Source organism: Erinaceus europaeus, chromosome 12, assembly GCF_950295315.1.
Source record: "Erinaceus europaeus chromosome 12, mEriEur2.1, whole genome shotgun sequence".
Classification (NCBI taxonomy): Eukaryota; Metazoa; Chordata; class Mammalia; order Eulipotyphla; family Erinaceidae; genus Erinaceus; species Erinaceus europaeus.
In genome coordinates this window covers 93,516,685-93,538,386 of record NC_080173.1, presented here as the reverse complement: position 1 = coordinate 93,538,386, position 21,702 = coordinate 93,516,685, and the positions used below count along the sequence as shown (strand labels likewise).

The following is a 21,702-nucleotide window of genomic DNA, read 5'->3' as shown; positions in this document are numbered from 1 at the left end:
ACAAAGTCTAATCTGATCTTCCTGTTAATGGAGTTTTCAGAGAAAGAAAGGAGGAAAAAAGTAAAGAAAGAGGGAAAGAAAGAAAGAAAGAAAAAGGAAGGAAGAGAGAAAGAAAGGAAGGAGGGAGGAAAGAAAGGAAAAGCTAGCAGGCTTCAATAGCCTACAATTTCAGGCAATTTTCTTTACCTCCATGGCTATGTTAGATTCTTTTTCAAGTCCAGTGCCCACTTAACAGAACAATACTATGAGTATCAAGTCACAAATATAAATTAAACTCTAAAAATATTTCATGTGCCTTCCACGAACTCTGTCTGTGTGGAGAGCAGTTCACTGAGTGATTGTACCAAGTAAAATTGGAACGCCTTCACAGGAGTCCCTTTCTACCTCCTGATATAGGTTGTTCACTGGTTACCAACCTCGGTATTGCTCTGGTTATGATGCTACACACCTGGGAGTTGGGTGATAGTGCAGCAGGTTAAGCACACGTGGCGCCAAGCGCAAGGACCGGCGTGAAGATCCCTGTTTGAGCCCCCAGCTCCCCACCTGCAGGCGGTGAAACAAGCAAGTCTGCAGGTGTCTTTCTCTTCCCCTCTCTGTCTTCCATTCTTCTCTCCATTTCTCTCTGTCCTATCTAACAACGACAACAATAATAATTACAACAACAATAAAAAAAAATAAAACAAGGGCAACAAAAGGGAAAATAAATAATTTTTTTTTTTTTAAAAAAAGATGCTACACACTCACTGGACTGTGTGATGAAGGAGTGTCTCACATGGTCCTTCTCAGTCTTGTGAGTGCCAGGGCCGGCACTCTATAGGCTGGCAGCACAAATGTAGCATTCCCCACTGGGCACAGGAAAAGTCGGCCTGAGGGCTGGAGTGAATGGGGGAGAGTTTGATGTCCTGGGTGCTCCAGTTGGTGGGCAAAGGCTTCAGTGCAGAGGCCTCTTATTGAGTCAGCTGTTTCTGGACTGACATTCCTACTGAGTAGTAAGAAAAATGGTTATTTGTATGATGGGGGTAGCCCGCGAGGTGTGGTGGTGGTGGTGGTGGTGGTGGGGCGGTTCCAGGGCTTTTTGGTCACGTGGCTTTATAAGCAGCCCAGCATTATGTAAATGTGCCATGCTGATTCTCGCAGTTTTCACTCAGTCTCATCTGATGACATCCTTCTTATTTGATGTCTTCTTTCTCATCTGATACTTTTTATTGTTTTCCCCCTCTTGTGCCCACTTGCCTCACTCATTTGATGTAATGACTCTCATAAACCATCTTTTCTTCCATTCTGAAAAATCCCAAAGAAAGGTCAAAACAAACAAACAAACAAACAAACAAATAAATAACAGCAGCCACAACAAAAACCGGTTTGTGATTGGGTTTGAGTCTTCTCTGAGTTTGTCTAGACTGGGACTCAGCTGGGGCTGGAGGTGAAAGGCAGGTGACTCCATCCTGGTAGTGAAAGATGAAAAAGGTCACAGATATAAACTGGCACCTTGAATAGTGCTTCATCCTTTCTGAATCTGTAACTCACTAGACCACAGGTCCCAGGCTAAGAATACAGCTGAGGGGGTGGATGTATTTCCTTCATTGCTTAGCTGCACTGGAGCCAGAATCTGACCTTGAAGCCAGCTTTGATTATAGGCAAGTCAAGCTTCTCCCTGGTCACTGCTGGCAGAGCTGTCTGCTTACAACCACAGTCTCTGTCACAAATCCGTCACCGAGCCGTTACCTGACACTCATTACCGCAGTAGGTCTGAGAAGAGCTTTAGGCCTTTAATTCCTGTGCTCAGCAATCAGGGTTGGCGACTGCTTGGAAATGCTGCCGCTGGAAATCCCACAAATACTTGTACGGCTTTCCCTTTGGGTCAAGTCTTGAACAAGCCCTAAGGAATGACATGGGTGAGCCACAGGGTTCTGCTCATGATCATCAAATTTGTAATCTGGGACGACAGAGTCTCACTTGGGTAGGAAATTGGGCAGAAATCCACATTGGCCACCTGGATGGAATGTTGGCCTCCCACTTCAGGTGAAGTCTGTCTAACGCTGGTTATACTTGGCAGTGTTGTATTTCGACACAGCACTCTCCACTCTGGTAATTATTTTTGTACCGTCCGAGTTGTGTGTCAATGGAAGAGCTTGGCAGAAGAGAGCCTGCAGACCATATCTGGCCTAGAGCTTAATTTTTGTAAATAAGGATTTTTTGGGTGAGTGGGCTTCTCCCATCATTCACATGGAGCCTAAGGCTGATCTTGTGCACAGATGGCAAAGTTGAGTCAGTGCCACAGGGATCTTGCGACCTGCAGAATATTACCCATCCGTACGCAGCTTCTGATAGATGACATCAGAGGAAAAGAAAAGACGGGACTCTCCAGAATTTTAGCAGTTTTTGGATTTTGGAGCCTTAACTAATAATTGTATGCCATGTGATATTTTAAATTGATTTTAACTATGCAAATATTACATGGATACAAGTACTCTTCTTATTGAAGAAAAGTCAAATGGAATGGATCAAGTGAAAGGTCTCCTTGACCAAATTTATCCTCATTCTTATTCCAGTTGTAGGGATAGTCCTTGGTATTAGTTGGGTATACCTTTGGCTATTTATTTGGGTGAACACACACACACACACACACACACACACACACACATTTAGTTTGATGTGGATTTAGTAATATTATACTTTGTGCGTTCCACACTGTTTCCTGCCTTGAGGATATTTCAGAGATTATTTTTATCTTCTGACTCACAACTTTTGAACTATTGCAAAAACAGTCCATCAAAGAGATACCCCTTAATTTGTTTTCTCTCTTAGTAATGATTCTACAACTAACATAATTCTCCTCCTCCTCCTCCTTCTTCTTCTTTTTTGCCTCCAGGGTTATCGCTGTGGCTCAGTGCCTGCACTACAAATCCACTGTTCCTGTGGCCATTTTTTTCAATTTTTTTAGATAGGTCAGAGAGAAATTGAGAGGGGATGGGAAGACAGAGAGGGGAAAGAAAGATAGACATTTGCAAACTTGCTTCACCACTTGTGAATAGAAACCGCTCCTTGCGGGTGGGGAGCTGGGGGCTCCAACCAGGATCCTTGCACTTTGTACTATGTGTGTTTAACCCAGTGTACCACCGCCCAGCCCCCCCATCATTATTCTTTAAGTATATATTCTACTATTAACCCAGGATGAATTTCAGCCTGATTTTCAAGATAGTTGTTATCACACGAGTAGAGTTTCTTATCTCCTGTCACAGATGTTTAAGTTCCCACTAGAGTACTGATTAGGAAAGCACTGACTTTGTAGATTACTTTGGGAAAAAAATTATCCTTTTTTGTAACTATCCAGGAACATACGTTTGTGGTTTCCTTTGTACTTCTTTTACCTATTTAATAAAATTTATCTGCCTTATAATTTTCCATCAAAAGAATCAGATTCTCTAATGACTGTTATTTTTGCCATTTCTTTTATTAATCTATGATTTTATTCATCTTAAGTCTTTAGTTGTTTGTTTTTTTTTCCTCTAGGGTTATTGCTGGGACTCCGTGTAGAATCTATGAATCCACTGCTCCTGGAATCCTTTTTTTTTTTTTTAATAGGATGGGACAGAGAGAAATCGAGATAAGAGGAGGGGAACATAGAGAGGGGGAAAGAAAGACAGACACCTGAAGACCTGCTTTACTGTTTGTGAAGCGACTCCCCCCACCACCCGTGAAGCAGGTGGGGAACCGGGGGCTCTCGAACCAGGTTCCTTGCATGAACCCTTGCATTTCGTACTATGTGCACTTAATCCGGGGTGATAAATACCACCTGCCCCCTTAAAGTCTTTACTTTTGAATTCACTTAATCATCTCTTTTCTAGTTTATCTGAGTGACACTTCTGATCTACTTCCCTTTCCTATTAAGTGCTCTAAGGGTGGAAAACTTTCTTTAAATACTGCTTTGGTCATAGTCTGGGGATTTGGCATGTAGTACCTACTCCAGAATCATTTCTTGGTGAATATTTTCTTTATATTTCATTTTATCTTAAATTTTTTTTTTATTTTAGAAAGGATTAATTAACAAAACCATAGGGTAGGAGGGGTACAGCTCCACACAATTCCCACCACCCAATCTCCATATCCCACCCCCTCCCCTGATAGCTTTCCCACTCTCTATCCCTCTGGGAGCATGGACCCAGGGTCATTGAGGGTTGCAGAAGGTGGAAGGTCTGGCTTCTGTAATTGCTTCCCCGCTGAACATGGGCGTTGACTGGTCGGTCCATACTCCCAGTCTGCCTCTCTTTTTCCCTAGTAGGGTGTGTCTCTGGGGAAACTGAGCTCCAGGACACATTGGTGGGGTCTTCAATCCAGGGAAGCCTGGCCAGCATCCTGATGGCATCTGGAACCTGGTGATTGAAAAGAGAGTTAACATACGAAGCCAAACAAATTGTTGAGCAATCATGGACCCAAAGCTTGGAATAGTGGAGAGGAAGTGTTAGGGAGGTACTCACTGCAAACTCTAGTGTACTTCTGCTTTCAGGTATATATTTTGCAGTAGTTTATGGATACGTGTGAACATATGCTCTCTCTCACAGAAACTGGTGTATATCTAGGTTTGGGGACTTTGTTAGAAAGTGAACCACCTGAGATGAAATTAGAGTGTACTATAAAAGGAAAGGTCTCACCCGAGTAATGAAGCTGAAGGGTTGTCATTCCACACGTGAAGTCTCTGGACACAGTCTGAGGTGAAGCATGTTGAGGTGGCAATCTTTGCGTTGGTTTTATCTTTTTTTTTGAAGAGATTTTCTGAAATAATGCTTTTTACTGTCTGAATTTATTTTGAAATTAGTTTGTTTTTTTTTTTTACTTCTACTTTATTCTTGCCTTAGCTATACTTATAACAAGTTTTTTTTTTTTTGAGCTTTATTAAGACTTTCTTACTGTGCTGAGAAATTGTACCTACGTAATAGTAGTCTTGTAAATCAAGCCTTTCTTACTAAAAACAAACACAAACCCTAAACAGCAACAACAGATTTCCTTCTTGCCTGAAACTGTATCAGAATGCCACATGTATAAATGAAAATAATTGATGATGATGATTGCATTGCATCGCACACACTTCCAACTGACTTTCAATTTCTTCTTCTTCTTCTTCTTTTTTTTTCTCTATTCTTTTCCAGGCATTGAGGATGGCAAACTGGCTCTTTCTCCTCTGTGAAATATGCCTCTTTGGCCATTTAAATCCTTTACTACCTACGCTATACTTTGTCAGACACTGTTATTACCACACCTACTTTATTTTTGCTATCATTTATTTACCTGCATCCTCTTTGTAAAATACTTGATTTTGACTTTATGACTTATTTTAGGTGTGTCTCTTACATTAAATTATAATAATTATGTAGTTTAAGTTGATAATCCACATTGTTTTTTTATTATTATTTATTTATAAAAAAGGAAACACTGACAAAACCATAGGATAAGAGGGGTAAAACTCCACACAATTCCCACCACCAGAACTCCGCATCCCATCCCCCTCCCTTGATAGCTTTCCTATTCTTTAACCCTCTGGAGGTATGGACCCAAGGTCATTGTCAGATGTAGAAGGTGGAAGTCTACGTCTTATGAATGACTTGAGCCTATTAACATGCGTTGTGATTAGTGATATAGTTGAGTGCTCTGTCTTCATCTTTTTTTTTTTTTTTACTGTGCTTATGATTAAAAACCTTTAACTTATATCTTCAGAGCCAACCAGAGATTTCCTTCAAAACTGAAAGTACTCATCACATACTCTTTGAGTCCAACTTTCTCGATTTCCCTAATTCTGCTCTGACTTCAGAAACAAAACTTTGAAAAACCAGTTCAGTTTGTTATGGGCTTAATACACATTATTGGTGAAAGACCTTTCACGGAGGAAACTAAATCTACATCGAAGAGACTTTTTCCTATGTGTCAAGAGTCAGCATATTAAATTTTCCGTTTTCTCTCTCTGTGCAGTCTGGTAGTAGTCACTGCTATTCAGAACAGCAAAGGCAAGTCTCTCAGAACTGGAGAAAGACATTCACGATACCATTGCCGCCACTAGCCAGACTGCATAGGAGATGCATGTTGAAGTTGATTTCTTAACAAAAGTGAATCACTTTTTGTTTCAGTTCCAGGTTTGCGTCTCCAATTTCTTTGTGCTTCTATCTTCATTTATCAGAGTGCTGGATAATTGGTTTATTTGAAGCCAATGATATTAGATGTATTGCGTTAGATGTAGTGCAGACTGGGCCACGAAAGAATCACTGTGTTGGATAAGGGCAAAGATTTAATTAGGGAGATAGAAAATGAAGTCAGGATGACTCACAACCTATTACTCATTGTTTGTTGTTTTTAAATCTTAACTGACAAAGAAATGGGAAAAATACAAGACACTGCAGTGGAGAGAAAAAAAATGATTGAAGGTCTTTCAGATTGGTCTCTATCCATTGGGCTCATCAAAATCATTTTTTTTTATTTATAAAATGAAGACACTGAGAAGATAATAGGATAAGAGGGGTATAATTCTACACAGTTTCCACCACCAGAACTACTCCATATCCCACCCTGCCTCTGCTCTTGAAAGCTCTCCTGTCCTTTATCCCTACGGGAGTATGGAGACAGGATCATTATGGGGTGCAGAAGATGGAAGGTCTGGCTTCTGTAATTGCTTCTCCACTAAACATGGGTGTTGACAGGTCAATCATACTCCCAGCCTGTCTCTCTCTTTCCCTAGTGGGGTGGGGTTCTGGAGAAGCAGGGCTCCAGGAAACATTGGTGGGGTTGTCTGCTCTGGGAAGTCAGGTTGGCATCATGGTAGCATCTGGAACCTGGTGACTGAAAAAGAGTTAAGATATAAAGCAGAACAAGTTGTTGAATAATCATGAACCTAAAGGTAAGAATATTGCAGATAAAGATTTCGGGTCTCCATTTTTGGAGGGCTGGGGAGGGGGGGGAGAGAGAGGGAGAGGAGAGAGAAGAGAGAGAGAGAGAATAGTATTAGAGAACTTACCTGTTGTCTCTAAGTCTCTCTCTCTCTCTCTCTCTCAAACTCTCTCCCTTAATCTCTTTCTCTCTTAAAAGTAAATGTCTTTAACATTAACTGAATACACATTTCTGGAAATCATTTTCAGTGCAAAGGAGCTAGAGTATTGGGTCTCTCATATTTCTTCCAAGTCAGAACTGTTGACAGCTGTGTGTGACACACTAGTAACAGTTCACCTAGAGCCAGAACCTCTAATGAAAATTCCGCCATGAGCTACTTGTAACTTAAACCCAGGCTCATCTTATTCAGGTGTCGATCATAAATTATCCAGATTCCTTAGTACTGAATATCTGATCATGCACCCATGTGTGTTTTTCTAAGACATCACACATCAGCCAAGTTCCTGCTTAGAGAGGAGCAGTGCTGCCCCCTCTCATGATTATTTAGCACCTGAATGACAGGTGGGCATGGCAGGTGAACAGTGTAGATCCCCCTGAAGAATGAACCTTGGCTGTTTTCTAGTCTCTCTTCCTTCCTGAAATGACATTAATTTATAGCAGATGGTGAGCTACAGAGATCTCACTAGAGGCCTGGAGTTTTTATTTAAGATCAAAGGTTCCACAAGGAGGTGGTAGTGTAACTCCACTATCCAGCCTGGTAGTTTGACTCAGACTAGGCTGCTTCCTACTGAGGCGAATGGTGATTAATAAGATGGACCAAGACTGGATACTGTTTGGCCAAGTAAATGGATTTTCATTGCTATATAAAGTATACTCTTTTTTTAATTTTATTTTTATTTATTTAAAAAAGGAGACATTAACAAAACCATAGGATAAGAGGGGTACAACTCCACACAATTCCCACCACCAGATCTCTGTATCCCATTCTCTCCCCGATAGCTTTCCTATTCTTTATCCCTCTGGGAGTATGGACCCAAGGTCATTGTGGGATGCAGAAGGTGGAAGGTCTGATTTCTATAATTGCTTCCCCGCTGAACATGGGTGTTGACAGTTCGATCCATACTCCCAGCCTGCCTCTTTCTTTCCCTAGTATGGTGGAGCTCTGGGGAAGCAAAGCTCCAGGACACATTGGTGGGGTTGTCTGTCCAGGGAAGTCTGGTTGGCATCTGGAACCTGGTGGCTGAAAAGAGAGTTAACATACAAAGCCAAACAAACTGTTCAGTCATGAACCTAAAGGCTGGAATAGTACAGATGAAGTGTTTGGGGGGTACTCACTGCAGGCTATTGTGTACTTTAGCTTTCAGGTATATATTTTACCCTAGTTTATGGATACATGTGAACGTATGCTCTATTTCATGGGACCTGGTCTATATCTAGGTTTTGGGACTTTGTTAGGAAGTGGACCACCTGGAATGGAATTAGAGAATCCTATGAAAGGAAAGGTCTCACCCGAATAATGAAGCTGAAGGGTTGTCATTCCACACGTGAAGTCTCTGGACACAGTCTGAAGTGAAGCATGCTAAGGTGGCACTTGTTGCGTTGATAAAGTATGCTCTTATCATCAATGGTTTCTACAAAAGCAGTTTTGTAAAACCACGGTTTTTTTTTTTTTAATTTCTTCTTCATCATCCCTCTATCTATTTTTTTTTTCTGGGGGAAGAGGATACTGATACTGTGAACAGTAGTGTTAAAACCACTTGCAGAAGGCCATAGGCAGGGATCAGAAATTACTGACATATATGTGTATATACATAACATATTTTAGCAGAAAGGCCGGAAGGGAATTCATACTTTAATATGAGTTTAGCTCAGTGGTGGGACTAAGTGTTTTCTTAAAGCCTTTTCTTAAATCATTAACAACTGAGGGGTGGGAGTGGATGGTGTCACATTCCGTTGAGCATAAATTCTGCAATGCTTAAGGACCCAGGTTCAAACCCCTGGCCCCTACCTGTACGGGTAAAACTTCATAAGCAGTAAAGCAGTGCTGCAGGTCTCTCTCTCTTCCTCCCCTTCCCTCTTGATTTTTCTTTGTCTTTACCCAATAAATAAACAATAAAAATATTACTTAAGGGAGTTGGGCAGTATTGAAGCAGGTTAAGTGCAGGTGGTGCAAAGCGCAAGGAATGGCCTAAGGATGGTTCCAGACCTTGGCTCCCCACCTGAAGGGGAGTCGCTTCACAAGCAGTGAAGCAGATCTGCAGGTGTCTCTCTTTCTCTCCCCCTCTCTGTCTTCCTCTCCTCTCTCCATTTTCTCTCTGTCCTATCCAACAAGGGCAACATCAATGACAACAACAATAATAACTACAACAATAAAACAATAAGGGCAACAAAAGGGAAAATAAATAAATATTTAAAAATATATTTCTTTTTTTAAAATTTATTTATTCCCTTTTGCCCTTGTTGCTTTATTGTTGTCATTATTACTGTTGTCGTCATTGTTGGATAGGACGGAGAGAAATGGAGAGAGGAGGGGAAGACAGAGAGGGGGAGAGAAAGAAAGACACCTGCAGACCTGCTTCCCAGCCTGTGAAGTGACCCCCTGCAGGTGAAGAGCCAGGGGCTTGAACCAAGATCCTTACGCCAGTCCTTGTGCTTTGCGCCACGTGTGCCTAACCTGCTTCGCTAGCGCCCGACTCCCTAAAAAATACATTCCTTAAATATTCACAATTAAACATGTATCACATGCTTTTATTTTCTCTAAAGGAAGCCATAAAAAAGAATGACAACACAAAGATAACTGGTCAGAATTTTCTTGGTGTGGTGTGAGGGGGCTTGTATAGGTTGGGAGGACTGTGGCTTTCAGGGATCGTGATCCCTGTATGGTCATCCATACTAACTTACTGTCTCCTTCCTTAGAATGGCTTCAGTCTGTCCAGGCCACCATGATCCTGTCCATCATCTTCAGTGTTCTCTCTCTGTTCCTGTTCTTCTGCCAGCTCTTTACCCTCACCAAGGGAGGCCGCTTTTACTTCACTGGAGTATTCCAAATCCTTGCTGGTAAGTGGGAGATGACAAAGGTCTCCAGGAGTTGACTGTATTCAAGGGTGCAGAATGATCAGGTACTAGAAGGCTGCCCAAAGTGAGTGACTTCGTATGTGTGCATGTGCATGTGCGTGTGCGTGTGCGTGTGCGTGTGTGTGTGTGTGTCCATTAGAAACTCTATTTCCAAAAGTAATATGGGAAACTAGAACATGTTCTGGGATATTTTTTTTTGACTTAACTATTTACAGTTTGGTATGATGGTGATATCAATGGACAGTCCTCAAGGTAAAGTTTTTTTTTCTTTTTTTTTTTGCCAACGCAAATTCCAGAAGTCAGGATGTTAAGTCACACCTGTTATCACTGTTATGTATGTTGACGTGTTTTAGTTCAGTCTAAAATCTGTTCGATATCTTCCAAAGTGTATTGACTCATTCCTCTTCACTTTACTATCTGATTCTCTTCCAAACACAGGGCAAGCTTTTTAGAACTCAGCTATGAAAAAAAAGAGCTTTGAACTTAGAACCACATGATTAGTTTTTCTTTTATCCTCCTGTTGGATCTAACTGCTTATCTCCTCTCACAAGACATATAATTTTCAGTTATCAGTTTAGCAGTCTCTACTTGAACAGGATGATTGAATTAGAAGGGGAGAGCCATATTCGAAGTGATAGTTTTCTAAGGCCTAAGAATGGTCTTTTCTTGGTAGAGAATTCCAGTCTAAATGATCTGAAAGTTCATCTTTTATGAATCTCCAGTGCATCCAATGTTACATTGCAGCTTGCAACTCTTCCTACTAAAGTTGAGAGCTATAATTTAGAGGCTTGACTTAGAAATTCCCTGCCTCTCTTAATGTTGAAAACTCAAAGCTAATGCCGCCATGCATGGCTTTTCAGTTCAACCTATCAAGAAGCCAGGCCTAGAGAGTAAATGACGGGCCCATTGTTGTAGAGGAAAGCTAGAGATATCCTGAACAGTTACAGCTTAACATCAAGGAACACAACAGGAAAGCTAACACAATCAAACCTACAAACAGAAAATAAGGGAGGCTCTCTGTCCAAGCCATTAAAATAGGAACAACAACAACAAGAACAACAAATGGCTGTTAAGAGCAGTGGATTCTTAGGGCAGGCATTGAACCCTAGCAATAACCCTGGAGGCAAAAACAAAAACAGAGAGAGAGAGAGAGAGAGAGAGAGAAGGAAAGAAAGAAGGCAAGAAGAAAATAGCCCAACAGTGAGGAGAAGTCTTAATGTCTTAAGAGTCTGCCTGCCACAGTCCCATGGAGGACAAATACATCTTCACAGCAATGGAGCATTCTGGAGACCACCAGGAACTTGTGAGTTTCCTAAGGGCCTGTGCAGACTTGAGTATTTCTGTATAACTTCCTGTTGGAGAATTCAGGTGTGGTCTTCATAGATCATTCAAGAAAGGCAGGTAGAAAGTATGTGGAGCTCTTGGGGCTGAGTACAGATTTTTCTGTCTCTCTCTCCTCTAGATTATAACTCTTACAGTGTAGTCAGAGCTCTCCTAATTTGCTGCATCAGCCCTTATCCACTTCATAATAAGCCTCAGCCTCACATTTAAGCACCATCTTGCCTTGATTACATACTTAGGTTGGCTGCTTCCTAAAGACATTGAGAGGCACCGTCTTCACTACACATCAGAATCATCTTTTTAAGAAAGGCAGTTTTTTTTTTTCCCCCACCAGGGTGATCGCTGGGATTCAGTGACAACACTATGAATCATCCACTCCCTGAAGCCAATCCCCCCCCCCCCTTTTCCTTTCTATTTTACTTGATAGGACAGAAAGAAATTGAGAGGGGAGCAAAAGACACAGGCATACCTGCTTCACTGCTTATGAAGCTTCCTCCCTGCAGGGAGTGGGAGCTCAAACCCAGGTCCTTAAGTATGGTAATGTGTGTTCTCAATTGGGTATGCCACTGCCGCCCCAAGGCAGTGTGGTTTGAAACTGCGCATGCTCAGGCTTCATCCCAGGGAGAGCCTCAGCTAAGCGCTTCTTGGGCAGGGTTATTCCTGGAGGGAGTGGTGTCGACCTGGAATGGGGAACCACTGCTGGAGCCATTAGACTGCCCACTGGGAAGGCGCTATCTGCAGACCATCTCTGGGATCTTATTTCTCTTGAGTTCTTGCTCTGGGCTCTCAGAGAAGCTACTTTTGCAAAGACCACTTATGCACATTCTTGAAGTCATTTGCTCAGTCACTCCACTCCTTTCAATACTGTTGAGTACTCATTCCTTAAAACTGTGTAATCCCTTGGCTGCCAAAGTATCAACATCTTCTCATTTATCTAAATTAACCCCTGTGTGGTCATGCTAAACTCACCTCTCTCTCCCCCCTCCCTTTTCCCCTCCCCTCCATCTAGTCTGTTTACTAACTAGTCCTGTCAATGTTTAACCTGCAGTGCCAACACCTCCATTTCTCCTCCTCCTCCTCCTCCTCCTCCTCCTCCTCCTTCTCCTACTTCTACTTCTTCTTCTTCTTCTTCTTCTTCTTCTTCTTCTTCTTCTTCTTCCTCTCCTTCTTCTTCTTCTTCTTCTTCTTCTTCTTCTTCCTCTCCTTCTTCTTCTTCTCCTTCTTCTTCTTCTTCTTCTTCTTCTTCTTCTTCTTCTTCTTCTTCTTCTTCTTCTTCTTCTTCTTCCTCTCCTTCTTCTTCTTCTTCTTCTTCTTCTTCTTCTTCTTCTTCTTCTTCTTCTTCTTCTTCTTCTTCTTCTTCTTCTTCTTCCTCTCCTTCTTCTTCTTCTCCTTCTTCTTCTTCTTCTTCTTCTTCTTCTTCTTCTTCTTCTTCTTCTTCTTCTTCTTCTTCTTCTTCTTCTTCCTCTCCTTCTTCTTCTTCTTCTTCTTCTTCTTCTTCTTCTTCTCCTTCTTCTTCTTCTTCTTCTTCTTCCTCTCCTTCTTCTTCTTCTTCTTCTTCTTCTTCTTCTTCTTCTTCTTCTTCTTCTTCTTCCTCTTCTTCTTCTTCTTCTTCTCCTTCTTCTCCTTCTTCTTCTTCTTCTTCTTCTTCTTCTTCTTCTTCTTCTTCTTCTTCTTCTTCTTCTTCTTCTTCTTCTTCTTCTTATTTTATTGGGAGTTGTTGGTACATGGATACATTTTCCCACCTTGCTATGATAGGTGTTTGCAAAACAGACCCTCTCTCTTCTGGCCCTTGGTGAGCCCTCCTTCCTCTCTTATCTGAAACTTATCAGGACCTGCTGGTGGTTTCCACCAAACACTCTCAGACTTCCTTGCCTCAGTGGTGTTCTTCCTTCTTCAGGAACTTCCATCCTACACTTCTTCACCTGGAGGACTCTCATGCATCTTTTAGATACAGATCAAGCCTGTGAGGCTTGTCCAGGTCTCTGCAGTGGACCCAGCACTAACACGTAGTCTATAGGCATTAGTTCCATCATTCTCCTCCCTGCTCCTTCTCTTTTTTCTTCTTCTTCCTCCTCCTGCCCCTCCTCCTCCTCCTCCTTTTTCCTCTTTTTCCTTCTCCTCCTTCTCCTTTTCCCCTTCTTCCTTTTCCTTCTTCTTCTCCTCCTCCTCCTTCTTCCTCTTCTTCTTCATTCTTCTCCTCTTCCTTCTCCTTTTCCCTCTTCTTCCTTCTCTTTCTCCTCATTTTCTTCCTCCTCTTCCTCCTCCTCTTCCTCCTTTCCTCTTCCTTTCTCTTTCTCTCCAAGTCATCTGATATTCAGAATCTCCTCTAAAGTATCCACTTAGAAAGACACTCAGTCCTCAAAGGCAGGGAGCATGTTTCACTTACCTTGGTGCGTCCACCCCCAGAGCAGTGCCTGTACACACCCACACTTCTTACCTTGTCACTGAGTCAAACAGGATGGAGAAAAGGGAAGCTAGAGACCTCCCTTGATTTCTTCCTTTACTGTTGCACCCTGCCTTATCCCTTTCAAGTATTCTGGATTTTACTGACTTCCCTGCAGTTGTTATTGCTATTAAGGGGGGCTTGGGAGTCTAGGGAGAACGTTGAGGGAGGGTTTTTTTTTTTTTTTTTCAGACTCAGCCATCCTGTGTCAGGTAGAAATTCTTATGAACTTTTAAATGGCTGATACCTCCATGCTGCATTTTTTTTTTTTTTTTTTTGCTTTCAGGTTTATAACTGGGGCTCTGTGCCAGCACTATGAATCCACTGCTCCTGGAAGCCATTTTTCTTTTTTCTTTTTTTTGGATAGGACAGAGAGAAATTGAGAGGGGGAGGAGGAGATAGAGAGACACCTGCAGACCTGCTTCACTGCTTGTGAAGTGACTTCCCCATGCAAGTGGGGAACCGGAGGCTCGAACCAGGATCCTTGTGCGGGTCCTTGTGCTTCACACAATGTGCGCTTAACGCTGAGCATCATCACCCGGCTGTCCAGGCCCCTCTGTATCCTTTTCTTATTCAGCAAACCTACGTTACACACTCAGGGCCCTCCTGGCAGGCAGCCTTCTTGTATTGCAAAGGTTGTTGGGAGGTGAGAGGGAGTTCACAGTTCCTGCAGCCTAACTCACCTCATCCACAGGCAACCTTCATAAAACACATCTTCCCCGACTGGCATCAGTCACAACCCACTTACGGGAAGGGGATGTTTGACTTTCCGTCCTGTGTGTGGTGTGCACAGCCCTGCCCTGGATCACTGGCAGAAAGCTGCCAGGCAAGTCTAGAGCACGTCCGTTGCTTTATATGCAGTCTTGTGATCATACAGCCTTCCCCTCAACCCAAACACAGCCCCGCAGACAACAGTCATTTTAAGGTGTGTATCCTCTCTTTGGCTCTGTAAGTCTTTTAAGCTGTTTGCTTTTGAAGGAAAAAAAAAAAAGCTTGCGTTCAATGACTTCTGAGATTTCTACGTGGGGAATGTCTTGCAAATTAAATTATTTACGTAGTCACTGCACCGTTTGTCCTAACACCCTCTGTCCCTCTTGGTCATGGCTAGAATATTCTCTCTGTGTCAGTGAGATCTGGGTGTTAAGAGACATCTTTTTATAGCTCTTCCCTCAGTAGGGATAATCTAGCAGAAAATTTTAATATTTATTTCTACTTTTTTAAAAATATTGACAGCAGGATTGTTACAGGGGCTTGGTGCCTGCAAAACAAATCCACCACTCCCAGTGCCTCCCCCTCATTTTTTTTCCATTTCTTTTTTCCTTTTTTCTTTTTGTTTTATCATTATTAGGAGATTAATGGTTTACAGCCAACAGTAAAATACAATAGTTAGTACACCTTTTTTTTTTCTCTTTTTGATAGTGACACAGAGAAATTGAGAGGGAAGGGGGAGGTAGAGAGGGAGAGACAAAGAGAGGCACCTGTAACATTGTCACCTCTCATGAAGCTTCTTTACTTCAGGTGGGGACTAGGAGGCCTTGAACCTGGGTCCTTGTACATAGTAGCATGTGCTTTCTACCCAGTGCACCACTGCCTGGCCCCAATTTTATTTATTTATTTTAAAAAATGAAGTCTTTGGGGAGTTGGTCAATGGTTTGGGGAGAAGACAGTTGAGGATCCCAGACCTGAAGGCAAATTAAATCTATTCCCAGCAGATCAAAACTGCTGGCCTCAGGGAAGGCTCATTGGCTAATGGTCTCCCTCCTGACACACGCAACTCTGCTGTCTCCTGAACTTTCTGTAGTTAGCAATTCCTGGATCTACCCCCCCCCCCATATAATTCCAAGACACAGGGGCCAATGGTGTGGGTCTTGCAGAAGCACAGTTTTCTGGGGGAGTGAATGTGACATATTCCCACTTCTGCACTTTATTCAAACAAAGTTGCAGTGTCCAGTGAATAGCTGTCCAAATAGCATGGAGGTTAGAAGTAGGTGGCCTAGGACATTTGGAGCTTTCGAACCACAGGAATCCCACATGATGTGCTGGATTTATAATGGGGTCACTCAGAGTCTCTCAAAGACACTGTTTTCAGGAAGCAACAGAGCAGGCTTTGTGCAGTTCTGGGCTGGGGTGCTCAGAACCCTGGGCCCCCTCCATGGAGGGGGATGCTGGCTGTCTTCGTGGGCTTGGAGCAGCCGACTTGAATTTGTCTGCTTTAAGAGATGCAGACTGGAGGTTTTTATTCTCCTTCCTTCCTGCACCAAAGAACTACATTGATGGGTAAGAGAATTAGCTCGATCTACCTGTCTGTCTCCTACCTTTTATCCCACTTTGGCCTTCAGACTCAACTTTGAGGACACCAAGGCATGTTGAAAGGGACCAGGTGAAATGGAGCTTGATCTTAGTACTCTCCTCCACACTCCTCTTTCCACTGTTTTTTTTTTTTTCTTTTTAAACTTGAGCTCAGGGTTAAACAGTCAATCTTTCTAAAGAAAAATTTTTTTTTTATTTATTATTGGATAGAGAGAGAGAAATGAATAGGGGAGGGGGAGATAGAGAAGAAGAGAGACAGACACCTGTAGCCCTGTTTTGTCACTCATGAAACATCCCCCCTGAAGGTGGGGACCAGGAGCTTGAACCTGCGTCCTTGCACACTGTAATGTGAGCGCTCAACAAGGTGTGCCACCGCCTGGCCCCTCCCATTGTATTCTTTCTCTTCTTCTTGTTTCTCCCCCATCACCTTTGCTTTCTCTGTATATCCTTCTGTCTGCCTACCAGTGCCCATGGGCAGCCCTTGCTCCACGTAATATGAAGCGACCCTACCAAGTGTTGACCATGCCGCTCTGCCCTGTGATCTGCATGGGAGCTGGACACCATCGCGTGACTCCAATCACGACTTCCCGAATGAGCATGCCATTCCATTCCCACTGGTTTCAGATAATACTGTCACCCCCATTAGGTTACTCCTCTGAGGTTGTGACACCAAGGAAGAACCTGGCAGGCTCATTAACTCTCACTGTCCCCCTCTTGGCCAATGGAAATTAACGTTAGTGAAAGAGAAAGAATTGAAGCAGAAAAGAAAAGATGGTGAAGGACCTTGGAGACGATGGTCTGGGGATTTCTAGAAGAAGATCAGAAAAACAGTTCACTTTCCAGCTTCCTGTTTGTTTGTTTTTTTTCCCTCCAGGATTATATAAGGGTGGGCCTCAATGCTGGCACTATGAATTCACTGCTCCTGGTAGCCTTTTTTTTTTTATTTTATTGACTAAGATAGAGAGAAATTGAGAAAAGAGTGAGAGATAGAGGGAGAAAGATAGGCACCTACAGACCTGCTCTGCTACTTCTGAAGCCCCACCCCCCACAGGTGGGGAGTGGGGGGCTTGAACTCGGATCCTTGTGTGGGTCCTTGCACTTAGTACTATGTGCACTTAATCGGTGTTCCACCACCTGGCCCCCAGGTTCCTGGTTTTTGAACTTCCTCTCTCTTGTGGGTCTGGACATCTTCTGGATAACAGTGTCTGCCTGCTTTGGAGCCCACTTCCTTCTCCCTAAGAAAAATCAGTAACAGCCAGATAGTGTATGTGATGTCGGGGTCCAGCAAGGAGTGGCGTGGGTAGAGAATGGGGTCCTTGGAGGGCCTGGCATTGGGAGAGTGCAGAAGTGCCCTCCCATGACCTCTATTGATACCTTTGTTTCTCCCTTTCTTCCCCAGGTCTGTGCGTGATGAGTGCTGCGTCCATCTACACAGTGAAGCACACAGACTGGCACTTCAACTCTGACAATTCCTATGGCTATGCCTACATCCTGGCCTGGGTGGCCTTCCCCTTAGCCCTACTCAGCGGGGTTGTCTATGTGATCTTACGGAAGCGTGAATGAGGTGCAAGGGCAGTCCGTCTGTGGTTCTGAGCATACAGGGGAGGGGAAAGGAGGAAGGAAACCAGAAACCCAAAACCAGAGAAATGGAAAGAGAGCTAGCCAACAATCCCAAACTCAAACCAAATCAAACTGAAAGCAGTTGAGGGGGGTGGGAAGGGGCTTCGTTGTTGATTGAAGATGTATATAATATCTATGGTTTATAAAACCTATTTATAACACTTTTTACATATATGTACATAGTATTGTTTGCTTTTTATGTTGACCATCAGCCTTGTGTTGTACCTTCAAGAAGTAGCTAAGGGACTTTTTACATCCTAACTATAATCAAGTTCAGTATTTTTTCTTTGCTTTTCTTTTGGTTTTGTCCAAAGATATAGATAACTCCATCTCACCCCCTTCCCTTTTCTCCAAAAGAAGATACCTCCCTCCTTCTCCACCTCATTTAGAAAAAAAAATGTGGATAGAAGCCCCGAATGGCCCATTGCCTTTCTGATGCGGGAGACCAGTGAATGACAGACAGACAGGCACTGCCCACCCCTGCATGTAAAGCCTGCTGCAGTCACGCCCCCCTGCCCCCGCCCCTCCAACTGGAACCCTCAGCAAAACATGTTTGTGGCTTTGGAAATACTTGCTCTTGAGGGTGGGTGTGCCCTGGTCCTGTGTCCAGATGAGAAACCTATGAAATGGTGCTATATATATTTACCATTCCTTATGATCACTAACCATCTAAAGTACTCACTGGAAATTCAATTAACAGCTTTAGGACATAAAGTAGAATGGAAACCTTCATAATAATGCTGTGTAATATAAAGTTTGTCACTGCTGTTGAACCTAGCTAGGCTTCTGTGATCACTAGGGCCAATAAATAAGAAGATACATAAATAATAAATTGCCATTAACACTCCCACATTTGTTTCATATGGCCAGAGCAGCAGGACAGACCTCTAGATCCGCTGAGACTGTGAGTTCCCAGGGTTTGTCTGGGTGTAGACTGTTCTCTGCCTCCAAGAGCTGTCTGGCAATGACTTGTATTGGCCACCAACTGTAGATGTATATGGTGCCCTCTGATGCTAAGACTCCAGACCTTTTATTATTGTTATTATCATGATTGCTTTGCTTCTTCTGATTTTGTACCAACTGTGTGGACTAAGATGCATTAAAATAAACATCAGAGTAACTCACTGATCTCTCTTGGGCTTTTTTTTTTTTTGTGTGTGTGTGTGTGTGTGTTGGGGGGAGAGGGGGGAACTGGGGGGGGGTTGTGGGTGTGAGGTTGACGGTAGAGAAGAGGCTTTAGCAGATGCTAGCATGATGCCGACCAGACTTCTCTGGATAGATGGCCCTACCAATTTGTCCCGGAGCCCCGCTTCCCCAGAGACCCACCCTACTAGGGAAAGAGGGAGTATGGATCCACTTGTCAACGCCCATGTTCAGTGGGGAAACAATTACAGAGGCCAGACCTTCCACCTTCTGTACCTCACAGTGACCCTGGGTCCATACTCCCAGAGGGATAAAGAATAGGAAAGCTATCAGGGGAGGGGATGGGATAGGGAGTTCTGGTGGTGGGAACTGTGTGGAGTCGTACCCTTCTTATCCTATGGTTTAGTCAACGTTTCCTTTTCATAAATAAAAATTAAAAAAAAACTATGCTAAGCTAGGGGTCAGGTTTGCAGGTTGGGAGGTAAGGGCTCCGAATTATAGCTATTTCTCCCTGCTGAAGCACATTGTGATTTCGAGAAACTTGTGCAAATGTTTGCAGATTAGAGAAAGCCTAGAATTTCTGCTGAAATGGAAGCTGTAAATAGACTGTCATGGACCGGAGTGCCTGTTAAGCTCAAGGTTCTGTTTCGTGCTCTTTTTTTCTGATGGCCCACATGGGGACCACACAGCTATGTCAAACACTCACCTGCTACAAGCTTGGTGATAGTACAAACAGCCCAAATCCCTTACCTTTAAGAGGTGTGTGTGTGTGGTGTATTATGGTGAGATGTTTGCATCATAGTGTCTTCAGGAGGTTGCATTGGATGGACCTTCTCGTGGTGCATCCCGTGAGTACCCATTCACTGGGGAAACTGACGATCCTTCCTAGCCGACTGAATCCACATGGATCCCAGTCACTTTCAAAGCCAGCAACAAGCAGCTCCTGACAGCTTTCAACCTGACGCTGTTGACTGGCTACGGAAGAAGGGCAAACGCTAGAAGAAGAAGAAGAAGTGTCTTCAGGCCAGGCTTCTTTTTCATATAATTTTTTAAAAACTTTTATTTTGGGGAGTTGGGCGGTAGCGCAGTGGGTTAAGCGCAGGTGGCGCAAAGCGCAAGGACCGGCGTAAGGATCCGGGTTCCAGCCCCCGGCTCCCCACCTGCAGGGGAGTCGCTTCACAGGCGGTGAAGCAGGTCTGCAGGTGTCTGTCTTTCTCTCCTCTCTGTCTTCCCCTCCTCTCTCCATTTCTCTCTGTCCTATCCAATAACAACCACATCAATAACAACAACAGTAATAACTACAACAACAATAAAAAGACAACAAGGGAAACAAAAGGGAAAATAAATTTAAAAAAAATCTTAAAAAAAACTTTTATTTTAAATTCTTTAAAAATTTTTAAAAAATAAATATTAGTATATTTATTTATTTTTAATTTTCTAAAATTATCTCTATTTATTTATTGGATAAAGATAGCCAGAAATCGAGTGGGAAGGGAGAAATAGTGAGGGAGAGAGACAGAGAGACACCTGTGGCCCTGCTTCACCATTTGCAAAGCTTCCCCCATGCAGGTAGGGACCAGGGGCTTGAACCTGGGTCCTTGTGCATTGTGACATGTACGCTCATCCAGGTGCGTCACCACCCCGGCCCCAGTATATTTATATATATTTTTTATTGGATAGAGACAGGAATTGAAAGGGCAGGGGGAAGATAGAGAAGCAGAGAGATAGAGAGACACCTGCAGCTTGGCTTCACCACTTGTTGAGTTTCCTTCACTGCAGGTGGGGACAGGGGCTTGAACCCAGGTCCTCATGCATTGTCACATGTGAGCTCAACCAGGTGCATCACCATATGGCCCCAGACTTTATTAATTTCATTTAATAGAACAAAGAGAAACGGAGGGAGGGAGGAAGGGAGGAACCACATTTTGATCACTAAGTGTCTTCATATATTATGCGTTTCTTAAGTATTATTATGAGTCACTGTAACCAACTGAATCTTGCTCCCACTTCCTTAGCCAGGATTGTTCCCCCATCACTCAGAATATTACATGTGAAAAAGGAGAGAGGAAATGTTTTGTTTTAATTCATGGAGGACTGGTAGATAGTTTGCCTGGCTGAGTGCACATGTTACCATTGATGAAGACCTGGGTTTGAGCCCTTCATCAACACATTGGAACATTATGGATGGCACCAGGGAAAGCTCTACAAGTGGTGAAGTGGCTCTGTGCCATCTCTTTCTGTGTGTCTGAAATAAAAGTAATGACAAATAGACTGGGAATAATAGATCCACACATGAAAAGAGGCCTGGGCTCTGAAAACAAACAAAAAGCAACAACCAAATAAAAATGTTTATAGAAATGACCCTAAGAAAAATATCAAACAACCCCATCCAAAAATTGGGAGAGGACATGGACTGAATATTCACTACAGAAGAGATCCAAAAGGCTGAGAAACACACGAAAAATGCTCCAAGTCTTTGATTGTCAGAGAAATGCAAATAAAGACAACAATGAGATGCCACTTGAATCCTGTGAGAATGTCATACATCAGAAAAGATAACAGCAGCAAATGCTGGAGAGGCTGTGGGGTCAAAGGAACCCTCCTGCACTGCTGGTGGGAATGTAAATTGGTCCAACCTCTGTGGAGAATAGTCTGAAGAAGTCTCAGAAGGCTAGAAGTGTACCTACCCTATGACCCTGCAATTCCTCTCCTGAGGATATATCCTAAGGAACCAAACACACCCATCCAAAAAGATTTGTGTATACCTATGTTCATAGCAGCACAATTTGTTATAGCCAAAACATGGAAGCCGCCCAGATGTCCTACAACAGATGAGTGGCTGAGTAAACTGTGGTCTATATACACAAGGGAATACTACTCAGTTATTAAAAATGGTG

The 21,702-nt window shown here is 43.1% G+C and overlaps 1 protein-coding gene across 2 annotated transcripts in view; it reads left to right on the top strand.

Moving 5' to 3' along the window:
* PMP22 (peripheral myelin protein 22) overlaps nt 1-18,786 on the top strand; it is a 41,655-nt gene extending 22,869 nt beyond the window's left edge. For both annotated transcript variants that reach the window (XM_060204460.1, XM_007519188.3), the window contains exons 4-5: nt 9,790-9,930; nt 17,442-18,786. In XM_060204460.1, coding sequence (XP_060060443.1) covers nt 9,790-9,930; nt 17,442-17,605 — 305 coding nt within the window. In that variant the 3' untranslated portion in view covers nt 17,606-18,786. The remainder of the gene's footprint in view (nt 1-9,789; nt 9,931-17,441) is intronic.
* Nucleotides 18,787-21,702: the final 2,916 nt, after the last annotated feature.